Source organism: Suricata suricatta, chromosome 10 (assembly GCF_006229205.1).
Source record: "Suricata suricatta isolate VVHF042 chromosome 10, meerkat_22Aug2017_6uvM2_HiC, whole genome shotgun sequence".
Taxonomy (NCBI): Eukaryota; Metazoa; Chordata; class Mammalia; order Carnivora; family Herpestidae; genus Suricata; species Suricata suricatta.
Window position 1 is genome coordinate 40323738 of NC_043709.1, and position 12822 is coordinate 40336559.

Sequence of the window (12822 nt, forward strand, 5' to 3'; positions counted from 1 at the left end):
TGTGGTTTTGATTTCTGTTTCCCTCATGATTAGTGATGTTTATCATCTTTTCATGTACCTGTTGCCCATTCTGTCTTTGGAAAAAGTGTTTGTTCAGAACTTCTGCCCATTTTTAAGTCAAATTGTTTATTTTTTGCTGTCGAGTTGTATGAGCTCTTGATGTATTTTGGACATCAACCTCTTATCAGCTATAAGACTTGCAAATACTTTCTCTCATTCAGTAGGTTGTCTTTTCATTTTGTTGATAGTTTCCTTTGTGGTGCAGAGCTTTTTAGTTTGATATGTAGTCCTACTTGTTTATTTTTGCTTTTGTTGCCTCTGCTTTTGGTGTCAGATCCAGAAAACCATCACCAAGTCTGATGTCAAGAAGCTTACTGCCTATGTTTTCTGTTTGGAGTTTTAGGGCTTTAGGTTTTACATTCAAGACTTTAATTCATTTTGAGTTAATTTTTATATATGATGTGTGATAGTGATTCAGTTTGACTCTTTAGCATATGGATGTCCAGTTTTCCCAGCACCACTTATTAAAGAGACTGCCCTTTTCCCTGTTTGTATGTTCTTGGCTCCTTTGTCACAAATTAATATGGCCATATATGCACAGGTGTACTGATGAGCCCTCTGCTCTGTTATTGATTTACATGACTGTTTTTATGCCAGTACCATGCTGTTTTGATCACTGTAGCTCTGTTTTATAGTTTGAAACCAGGGAGCACGATGCCTTCAGCTTGTTCTTCTTTTTCAAGATCATTTTGATTATTCAGGGTCTTCTTTGGTTTCATACACATTTTAGAATTTTATGTTCTAATTCAGTGAAAAATGCCATCGTAATTTTCATTGGAGTTGCATTGAATTTGTTAGGTGGTACAGACATTTTAACAATATTAATTATTCCAATCCATAACTATGGACTATCTTTCCGTTTATTTTTGTCTGCAGTTTCTTTTATCATTATACAGGTCTCTCACCTCTTGGGGAAATGTTAAATGCATGGTTAAATGAATTCCTAGATGTTCTTTTTGATGTAACCCTGCATTTTCCTACTGAGTTGTTGGTCTTTTTCTAATTGATTCATAGGGTTGTTGTTTGTGTGTGTGTGTGTGTGTGTGTGTGTGTGTGTGTGTGTGTGTTTAAAACGTGTTCTGGATATTAGCCCTTTGTTAATTATATATGTTGTGAATATCCTGTTTTTCTTTTTAACGTTTTATGGTACCTTTTGATTAAAATCTTAATTTTAATATATAGTAGAACTTAGTTCATTTTTTGGTTAGTGCTTTGTTGTATCTTTTTAAAGGAATTGTTCCCTATCCCAAGTTTATAAAGATAATCTTTTTATATTTTCTTCTAAAAGGTTTTAAGTTTTGCCTTTTACACTGATGTGTTTAATTTTTCTAAAACTATTCTCTGTGCATGGTATGAGAGTAGGGACCTAATTTTCCAATACTTAATTTTCCTAGTGTCATTAATGGTGTAGTCTTTTTTGTCTTTTTATGTATCTAGGCTCAGCATATGCATGGGTTTGATTATGAGAACTCTGTTTTGTTCTTTAGGTCAATTTTGTTTCTTCCTACATCAGTACCATACATTTTTAATTTTAATAGTAATTTTTAGGAATTAAAATTTAGTAACTAAAGGAGCTGCTATTTATTTCGTGATAATGAACTTTGATAAAATTGTAAAATTTGTTGATTGGTTCATTCAGTAAGATCCTATTGAGCACCTTCATTATGCCAGAACCATACTGGGACTTGAGGACTTAGGAAAATAGAAGGCAGATAAAACTCCCTTCTCTTGTGGAACTTATGGTCTACTGAAGAAGACAGACAACAAACAAATGATATAATTTCAGATAGTGATAAGAGCAACAGTAAAAATCACGTACGATGAAGTGATAGTGTTTAATTGTGGCAGAGTCCACACTAACCAAAAAAGAAAAAAAAAAAAGAAAAACCTATCATAGGCATGATGAAGAGCTTTTCTAAAGATATATTAGAGCACAGACAACACATAGAGAGGAGTCAATAACGTGAACATATGGAGTAGGAGTTTTCCAGGTAGAACAAGAGATATAATGGCCCAGAAACTGAGGCAAAATGGCATGTTTTGAGGAATACCAAGAAGGCCATTCTAGCTGGAGACAAGTAGCCAAGTAACTGAAGAGGAGAGTAGTGGAGAATGGGGTTGTCAAGGTAAGCAGGGGCCAGACACTCTTCAGTTCTTCTGCCGTGGGATTCAAGTATAATGGAAAGCATTGAGGATATTTCTGTATGGTGCCGATCTGATTCATGATTGACAGTGATTTTTCAGGCTTCTATGTAGAAAATGAACTCTAAACAAGAAAGGAGCAAGACAGTAAGTCTGGAGACTAGGTAAAAATCTGTGGACGAGGTAAAAATTGCTGTGATCTAGTGGACAGGTAATGGTGGCTTAGGAGGGTGATAGTTGTGGAAGTGGAAAGAAGTGAAAGGATTCCAGCTAAATATTGAGGGTAGAATACAGAGATCTCACAAATAAATTGGATGTGAAGTGTGAAAGAAAGAGGAAAAATAGAAGAATATATCTAAGGTTTTCGGCCTGAGAAAGTGGTGGAGGACAATAGTGAGAGGTAGGTTTGGAGGATAAGCAAAAATCAAGAATGATGCCCTGGATAAATTTGAGATGCCTGTTTAAATAGTAGAGGCTATTTATTAGAAGGCAGGTAATTGGACTTATGAGTTTAGTTCAGGAAGAGATTAATTCAGGAGTCAGTGTTTAGATTCTTTTTTTATGCACTTGATGGTAACATAAACTTTTTATATCTTTACTTGGACGTTAAGTCAAAGGTTTTTTTCGAATTTTTACATTGAAATGTACAGAGCTAAAATATAATTCTTGAAAACTTGAGCACAAGAGAAAACAATTTGATTTAAAAGTATTGATTTAAAAGATAATAGTGATAAAAATGTGAATATGACACCCTGATTTAAGTTAAAAATTAAATCTGTAGTGAAGACAGAACCATTCTTTCTCAAGATAAAGCTAAGTTTTTGTAGGCAGAAAGCACAGAAACATAAAATGAATAGATATGGAGGTCCTAGGGCACTGTGGATTTCGTCACAATTTGCCCATTCCTCCATTTGAGTATTTGTCTCTTTTCTGCCCTCTCTGCAAGTGGGCATTGCTCTTCTTTACTAGTAGTTTGGCCAAATGGGTGAATAACAGCTTTAAACACTAAATTGTTTATTGGGGCAGTAACCTTTTAAGAGATTAGACTTTGAAACCAAATGCTTCTGAGTTAGACATTGTACCTCAATTACTTAGTCTTAGACAAGGCAGTCTCTGAATGAACCTCAAGTTTTCCTATTTCTAAAACAGGAATCATACCTATTTTTCCTGAAAATTAGAAATTAGAGTAGAAATTCTAGTGAATATAAATATTTTATACTGCTACTAATTTGTATTTTTTCTGATTACTAATGAAGGTTGAGTATCTTAGTATCTTTAGGGACCATTTGTATTTTTTTGTAATGTTTGTTTATTTTTGAGAGACAGAGTGTGTGTGTGTGAGTGGAGCAGGGGCAGAGAGAGAGGGAAAGACAGAATCAGAAGCAGGCTTCAGGCTCTGAGCTGTCAGCACAGAGCTCAATGCAGGGCTCAGACTCACAAACCGTGAGATCATGACCGGAGCGGAAGTCAGACTCAACTGACTGAGCCACCCAGGGGCTCCCATTTGTGTTTCTTTTATGAAATGACTTTGTCTCTTACTTATTGCTTTATTGGCAAATGTAAAGAGTTAATTTAATAGCAAAATGAAAAGTACATAGTAAACCTTGGAGTACCTTTCATTATCAGTTGACTGTGTATTTTCATTTTATAATGCCTAAATTTTGTGTAATTGGACCCATGCATACCAATCAGTTCCACTTGGATTAATGGCAAACTACAATTAAAAGAAAATAAAAGTTATGCAGATTTATTAAAGTAAAGAGTTGGAAAGCAAATATAACTGTTGAGGCTATTTCAGTCATAGTTCTATACCGTGTTATTAACTGTGTAATTATGTAAATCTATAACATAAGTACTAATTCTTTTTTCTTCTTTCCTTGAGCTGTGGTAGCAAACAGTGACGAATCTCAGCTTCTGACACCAGGAAAAATGAGTCAGCGCCAAGGGAAAGAAGCTTATCCAACACCAACCAAAGATTTCTATCAGCCATCTTTTAGTCCAGCAAGTCCTCATAGTCAGGGTAAGAAATTGTGCTTTTCATTCACTTGTCCTTGTTGTTTTAAGATGAGAATGACGTGTTAGGTCTATCATAAGTATTTTCTTTGTAACTATTTGGTTTTACAGGTTTTCTGTCTGCTTTGGTCATCTATTTTGCTCTTGAAATGAGTTCCTTTTCCTTTAGCGACCTTTTAATTCTTCTTATAATATAGCCAGTGTACTTGGCTAGTTATCCTCTTCTAGTTGAGTGATTCTCAAACTTTGTGGTCCCAAGACTCCTTTACACTGTTAAAAATTATTTAAGTCATTGAAGAACTTTTATGCGGATTAACCTATTGGTATTTATTTTTAAATAGAATGAAGAAATTATAAAAATGTTTATACTTAATCATTTAAATTTACAATAATAAACCCTTTGCAGGTTAATATGAATAACATATTTTTATTAAAAATAACTATGTTCTTCCTTCCTTTCCCTCAAAGAAAAATTGAGAAGAGTGGTATTTATTTCCTTCATGGTCTCTCAGACTTGCCATTGTTAACATTATGGGCTGGATAATTCTTGTAGGGGGTTGTCCTGTGCTTTGTGGGCATTTAGCAGCATCTTAGGCCTCTACCCACTAGATGACAATAGCACTTTCTCCAGTCGTATACAACCAGAAATAGCTGAGACTGCCAGATGTCCCTTGAGAGACAAAATTGTCTTTGGCTGAGAACTACTGTTTACATTTTTGCAAATCTCTTTAATATCTAGTTTACAGACAGACACCTAGATATTCATGTCTGCTTCTGCAATCATTCTGTCATCATGTAATGATTGAATTGAAGTATATGAACAAAATCTGGCCTCACACATCTATGTAGTTGGAAAAGGGAGGATTACATTAATAGCTTTATATGTAAATGCTAGTCTTTATACATAAATGTAGTCTTTGGTACTACACCAAAATTTGACAAGTGGTAGTTTCCTTTTTTTTAAAGTTGATTTATTTTGTGAGAGAGAGGGAGGGAGTAGCAGAGAGAGAGGCAGAGAGGGACAGAGAGAATCCCAAGCAAGCTCTATGCTGTCTGCACGAGTCTGACACAGGGCTCGGTTCCATGAACCGTGAGATTGTGACTTGAACTGACATCAAGAGTCGGACACTTAACAGACTGAGCCATCCAGGCACCCCACAAGTGGTAGTTTCTTAAATATTGTTTGCCAAATGGAATCCGAAACTGTATCAATAATCTCTTCATACTCTCAAGTTAAACTCCATTCTTCTATCTTGAACTTTGAATGGTTCTTTACTCATGCATGATTTTTTAACATCATGCATTACTCATTTGGCAAATAGTTACTTACTAAATTATTTGTATCTACTAAAAGTTGACACATTTTAAAATACAATACAAAGATGTGCTTTATGCCTACTTCTCATCTTGTCACACAGAATATTAAAACCATCAGGGTTTAAGATTAATAATTTTTAGTGCTTCATCAACAACATCTGTAAGTGAAACTGCCCTTTTACTGTAAGTGCATGGCAGTGAAGAAATCAGGGACTCTACTACAATTGTTGCCTTTGCCTTGATTTGTGCTAAGGTGCCAGCACTTTAACCCAACATTGCTTTTGTAACCCCAGTGCAAATATCAATACAATGAAATGTATTATGGAACTAGTTTCAACCTTGCAGACTCTCTAAAAGAGTCCCAGAGACTCCCATGGATTATGGATCTCACTTCCTAATTCATATTTGATAAATTTTGTATATGGAATTCTGCTTCTTAGTACAGCTTATTTAATCAAATGCTTTGCATTCTCTTGTGGTACTATGATAGCTATGGTGGAAAGATTTCTGCCTATAAAACGAAGCACTTAAGTTTGGTGTTTTAAAGCTAATGTGTACTTGGCTATAAAAGTTTAATTTGGAGTCTTAACTATCCCAATAGCTCTGCATAATTATTCAGGTTTTGATGTTGTGACTATGAATTATTCTTTGAAAGTAGGCTTTAGTTCTTTTTAAGTGAATTTTAGGGGTGCCTGAGTGGCTCAGACAGTTAAGCATCCGGCTTTGGCTCAGGTCATGATCTTACAGTCTGTGGGTTTAGGCCCTGCGTTGGGCTCTGTGCTGACAGCTCAGAGCCTAGAGCCTGCTTCACAATCTGTGTCTCCTTCTCTCTCTCTGCCCCTACCCCACTCGCTCTCTGCCTCTGTCTCTCAAAATAAAAAAAAGTAAGACATATAAAAATTTTTAAATAAATAAATGAATATTAATTGGTAAATAGTAAGTTACATGATCATTTTCTACTTTATTTCAGTGGGAAATGTTTAAATGATAGCAATTATTATTATTTTAAATAAATGATTTCTTTTGGTTTGTAAGCTGATATTTCAGCTGTTGCTGTCCTTAATCACCTTATAGAGGCTCATTTAGAAATTATTTTAGTGGCCCATGTAAACCTCTAATTTTTGCACTTAAAGCAGCTCTAGTGTCAGTTTTATCTGGATTTGCACCTAAATGTTTTCACATAACTTATGGGTAAATTAATATTTGTGGAGTGAGTTACATATTGAGTGTACATATTTATTAAAATCAACCTATTGGCTTTTGTGTAATGCAAAATATCTCTGGTTTACCTGCTGAAATTCCATATCATAGTTTCCAGATGTCAGATTTGTTTGAAATAAGATAGAAGCATTAACTCTTGATTGTGAGGAAGATAAACTGCTGGAGGAGACTAACAAATATTCTGTAAACCTCTTTGATTTGTCTACCATATCTCAAATATTCTTGCCAAGTATTATCAGCGTGGAATGGAAAGATTTAAGAGTTCCAGAAATTTGCAGTAATAATGACTAACATTTAATGCTCTTCATGTCTCTAAATGATTTTTAACATGCATTAGTTCCTAGAATTCTTTCAAGAACCTTATGGTATATAAGTCATTTTCCCTGTTTCATGAATAAGGAAACTGAGCACTTGATAAAGTTAATTTTATTATTTAGATTTGTAACCAAAAAGTTCACTAGATGCCTACTTTTATGTCCCTTCCATTCTCAAAAAGTCAACAGCTGACTGTTGCCTAGAGCAGTGGCTCCTGAGTCTGTCTGTGTCTGAGAATCACTGGGGAGCTTTGCTTAGATACAGGTTTCTACTCCAGCCTTTCTGAAGCTCTGGGAACTGTTTTTTTCTCCTGGGTGAGGTTGTGTATTTATAAAACTCTCCAACAGTCTCTGATGTAATAACATTTGGACAAACAGTTGAGAGCATAAATTCCAGATTCCATAATCTGGCAAATAGGACTCTTTGTTTGTTTGATTTTATTCTACCTTTCCAATTTCACTTTGTGTTTCCCCTCATCATGGACCCAGCAAGATGACTGACTCTGCTGTTCTTCCGCAAGACTGTGCTTTTATTTATCCTGGTATCCTCCATTATGGAATGGCTCCTCCCTTCCCTTTGTTTATCTAAATACTTCTCAAATCCCAGGGTGCTGTTAGTAAAAAAAAAATTGCCTCAGAATAAGGATCAGATCAAGAGTGCTTCTGTAAGATTCTGTGTTGAGAGATCAGAAAGATTTAAAGGCTCTTGGAGCCTTTCAAAAGGGCTTTAAAGAGTCTAAAAGGTGTACCTTTCAGAACATCTCAGCTAGCCAAAAGAACTCTAAGGCTCTTAAGTCTGCTGTCCTTCAGCACCATGACATAGCCTAAAGTAGTGAATGGTCTATCTCAAAAAATGTGTGGATGTGGCATCTGTTAGATTGAGCTAATTCTAATAAAAGTCATAAGAAACTCACAGTGTTTTGACAAGAATGGTGCTAATAGAAATACCACCAGCTTAGATGGAAAAGGATAGACAGTTCAACTAAAAAGAGCCTTTGTGTGTGGGGAGAATCCCAGTCTTGTGTGGGTATGAAGCAGGCTGAGAAAACTCCACTGTTGGAAACATGGACCATTTCTTATGAAATAGGAAGACTGACTCAGAGAATAGAGCCAGGAGCCTGGAAGGCAGAGTCAAGAGCCAAGGACTATTTTCAAAGCATATAACTGTGCTTGTTTTAATTAATTAATTTTTGAGAGAGAGTGCCAAGTGGAAGAGAGGGGCAGAGGGAGAGAGAATTCCAACCAGGCCCCACATTCAGCGAAGAGCCCGATGCAGGACTCGATCCGATGACCCTGGGATCATGAGCTGAACTGAAAATAAAGAGTCAGATGCTCAACCAGTTGAGCCACCCAGGTGCCCCCCTACCTGTTGTAATCAAACTGCTGATGACATGTGCCCAGCAGATTGACAACTGCTATGGGACTGTTGTGCCTTCTGTGTAACTCCTCATCCCCTGCATCTTTTGAACTCCTGTGTCCATTGTAGTCTTACCCCTGGCTTACTACAGTGGGGCAGAGAAGTAACATTTTGAGGTGATGGGATTTTGGCTTCAGAGGAGGTACATCTGAGAAGCTACATGTGAGGAACTAAACCCAAGGAGTACCACTTGCAGTTGCGCCTGATTTAAATAATTAGACCCAGCCTTATAGTCAGGGCTATAATACAATGATATTTTGGTTTGGGGAAGACACTGAGTGTATTTTGGATATGGAAGGAATGTGAATTAGGTGGGCTGTGGTGTATTTCATTTCCAAAGATGGATATCTTTCATCTTACATGCCTTTTTTTAATGTGTCCTTGAAACTTGTCCATCAAGAAATGAAGTTTATTCTTACTCTATCCCTGTCCTTATTCATGTGACTGCTGTGACCAATATGATATGACAGAAGTGACATTTTAGGACTTTTGAGACCAGACATTAAAAAGGCCAGGTAACTTCTGCTTCTGCTGATGAGAGGAAGCCAGCTTCTGCGTAAGGAGCCTTACCATCCACATGCTACTATGCTTTTGGAGGCCCAAACTGGCTAGCCCCCAGGTGTTACAGTCATCCCTGCTGAAGGTCAGCATGAGTGACAAGCCATATTGGGTATTCCGGAAGATATTGTGTGGATCAGAGACAAGCCATCACCAACCCCAACTTGCCTAAATTGCATAATTGTGAGCAAATAATTTAGTGTTTTAAAGCACTAAGTTTTGTGTAGTTTAAGGTACAGGAATAGATAATTACAATAGTGGGCAACACAGTGGTTAGAATTATACTTATAAATTGAGAAGAATACAGTACATATGAGAAGATTCATTACTAGACTGTACTGTCTAGTTGAAGCAAATACAGCCTGGATGAGTATGACAGTTGTGGGAATAACAAAAGGAAAATTTGTTCAGGACTAGTGATTGATTGGGTGGAGGTGACAGTGGAAAGAGTGAAGAAAGAATCCACACTGACTCCTAGATATTTAGCTTAGGAAACTAGTTTAGAAGTTTACCAAGATAGGGGACTATGGAGAAGACCCAAGTTTGGGGGAAAGACACTGAGGATTCCAGTTTTGAACATGGTGAGTTTGAAGTGTGTTAGAACTATCCACATGGCATGTTAAGGAGAAGATTGGCTTTATGAGTTCAGGGTTTAGTAGACCCTTCTGCACTGGAAATACCGATTTGGAAGTCATCAGCATAGACAGAGTAATTGAAGATGGTTAAAACAACTATATGCATCGGTTTAGAAATTCCCAGGCAGTATTGTTTTCTAAACGAAGTAAAAGCGAATCAAAAGATCAGAGCTCTTGTGATCTGTGAAATTTTTATCTCCTACCCTCATATGCGTACTTACACACACACTTACTTGATGTAAAATACATTTCTCATTGTAAGTTGTAAAAAGTTTGCGAAGAATTGAAGCTTGAGAAAAGTAATTGGCATACCATCCTAATGAACAAATGTCAACATTTAAGGATATGGTGGAGAAAGTATTTGGCAGAGGAGCTTTGTAAAGGAGTGTTGTATCCCAGAAGAATGAAACAGACGGTTTTATGAGGGAGGGAGAGTAACCTGTAGTTGTACATGCAGCTCAGGAGTCAAGCCAGTTAAGACAACTGAAAAACTATCCGTTGACAAGGTATCATTGCTAACTTTTGTGAATTCAGTTTGGGGACAGTGATGAAGGCAGAAGGTAATTGCAATAGAATGAGTAAGAAAGGTAAGGAATTGAAGACAGTTGGCAAACTCAAGTATTGTACCTTTCAAGAGGAGAAAAGTGTTTAGTAGCTAGAGAAAGACAGTGGGCAAAAACATTTAAGAAAGGAGATATTTGAGCATGTCCAAATGTTGACAGGACAAAGTCAGTAGAGAGAAATACATGATTAATAGGACAGGTCTCAGAGGGAGCAGCCATGATGGGGTCCCATGTGAAGGTGAGGGGTTGACAGGCCCAGGAACACAGCTGGGAAGTGGAGGAACCATCTCGGGGTGCCAGATAGTGTTCGGGCCTCAATTAATCTGCCTCAGTGTGAGATTTTTATTCTGTAAGGTTAGGCTTTGTTAGGAATGTGCAATAAAAGTAATTGTGGCAGAGTAGGCATGGGATGCTGGCAGGGGAGTGGAGGTTTAGTGGATGAGTTTGATGAACTGCTTTGGTGGAGGGGGTGGGGTCTGTAGGAGGAAATGTCAGAATTAGTGGACAGCTCAGTGTATAAGTCAGTGGCTTTAGGGCCTGAGGCGAGCCCTAACAGATCAATACTGAACTAATAAAATAATGGAGGGTTAATGTCAACAGAAGAAAGGTATAGAGAGTAAATGCACTGTCAGTAAGCTCCTCAGGAAAGAGATTGTCCTTTTTTAATAAAAATATTCATTTGTTCCTAGCATGTATAATAACTTGAACATGGTAGGTGTTTTGGTATTGAATAAGTGGATGAATGCCTGTATTGAGCACCTTTTACGTCCCGGCCCTTGTGAAGCTTTAGTCTCATTTTTTAAATGAATGGATGCAGTTCTGGGGGCAATATTCATGTACTGGAACCCGTTCTCTAACATGAATCTCACATATGATATTGTTCCCATGTTTGCTGAAGAGAAAGTCCCACAAGAGAGTGGATGACCAGGCATCAGGAACAAATGGCATTTATATTGGTGCTATTTGCTGAATTCTTGCTAATAGCTACCATTTGTTGAGCACTTAACCGAGTTTGGCTAATATGCTAGAAGTCTTATGTGCAAAATTATATTTAACTGTTTGAAACAACCCTATAAAACATAGCAACAGTTACTCTGCTTCACAAATGAGAAAACTAAGGATCAAGGACTTAAGAAATTCACAAAACTAGTAAATGTCAGAGGAAGTTTTCAGTCTCGGGACTGTCAAAGCCTATTGCTCTAGAATGGCAAAGATTCTGATCCTGTTTTCTAGGTGAGTATTCTTCATGCATATTGATTCATACCAATTTAATGTAAGTCATTATCCCTTAAAAACAGTCCAGTTTGTTTTCTTCTGGTGTGGTTTCCTTCCATTGTTTTAGGATTTTCTTTTCTTTGTTTGAAGGAACTAGGGAGATGATTCTTCTCACTAAAGCATACACATATCAGGATAGACTTTTATTTGTTATATGTTTAAATTATAGTAATGAATCAGATTATTCCAGAAATTATTAATGTCAGATTTTTACCTTATTCGAAGTTAAGTGTAGCAGTTTACTTAAAAATACTTTTAACCTTAGAATGATTACAGTCTCATAAATAGGATGGTATTTGTTTTATGCTGATTTCTTTGACATTTTATGTATTTCATTTGTTTATCAAGAAAGAGAAATATGGATATTAAATAGGTTATTGCCTCCCTTTTTTTCTTCTACTTTTGAATAAGGACAGTGCCCAGGGAGCCTAGAGACTAAATTATAGCTCATCTCACGGGTACTCTGTTCTCTCTACAGAACATTTGCAAATGTTATCAAAGCTTTGATGAGTTAACTGTAATGCATCTTGTAACTACTCTTTCATTCTTTGGTCATAAAAAGTGATTTTGCACGCTTTTAGTTTTACAGAACCATCTTTCAGATGTAGTGCTTTGTGAGAGAATATAAAATGTTGCTTTGTCAAAATTTAAAGGAGTAGGTTTCAAATTAATTTTTAAATGTTTAAAATTTTAAAACATTTAAAACTAAAAGTTATCTATTTAATCAGTTATTCGCTTAGCCAGTTTAAATTAATTTAGACTATGCTTGGTTTATCTAGACTTGAATTAAAATGTACCTGCTTAGTATTGTGTTTCTGTCATCCTTTAGTAAATTCTCTTAAACCTGCAAAGTCCCTTCCCCTTGAATGCCCTGGTAGCATTAAACATGATGCAATGGGTCTATATCTACAACTTAGTAGAAGACTTCAAAGGAAAGGGGGATTTTTTTGCACAGTTTATTTATTAGTGTGAAGATGTTGTACCATATCCCCAGGGTGACACTTTTAGTCATCGTTGGTATAAATCTCAGGTGACATCTTCATTTAAGTGGTTTAAAGACAAAAGGAGACCAAGAAGTCAGTTTCCTCCATGAATCGAAGCAATTCCTCCTCCCTCGGTAAGATATTTCTAGGATCAATTCTTGAAGAACATTTATAAGACTATATACACATAACAAATGTGTCTTGAATATATGTGCAGTATTTCATGAAAATTGTTTTATCTGAAAGAGTACTTGAATTTATCCCCACTGTCTTTTTTTCCCCCTCTTAAATGCTGTGCTTTCTTTTGTAATCCTAGGTCATTTT

At 36.4% G+C, this 12822-nt stretch overlaps 1 protein-coding gene across 8 annotated transcripts in view; it reads left to right on the forward strand.

The window, feature by feature from the left end:
* The window catches only part of OSBPL8 (oxysterol binding protein like 8), a 149544-nt gene that overhangs the window by 68135 nt on the left and 68587 nt on the right, over positions 1-12822 (forward strand). For 6 of the 8 annotated variants that reach the window (XM_029955855.1, XM_029955854.1, XM_029955861.1 and 3 more), the window contains one exon: positions 4085-4222. In XM_029955855.1, coding sequence (XP_029811715.1) covers positions 4085-4222 — 138 coding nt within the window. The remainder of the gene's footprint in view (positions 1-4084; positions 4223-12822) is intronic. The other 2 variants (XM_029955857.1, XM_029955860.1) reach the window with 1 other exon arrangement.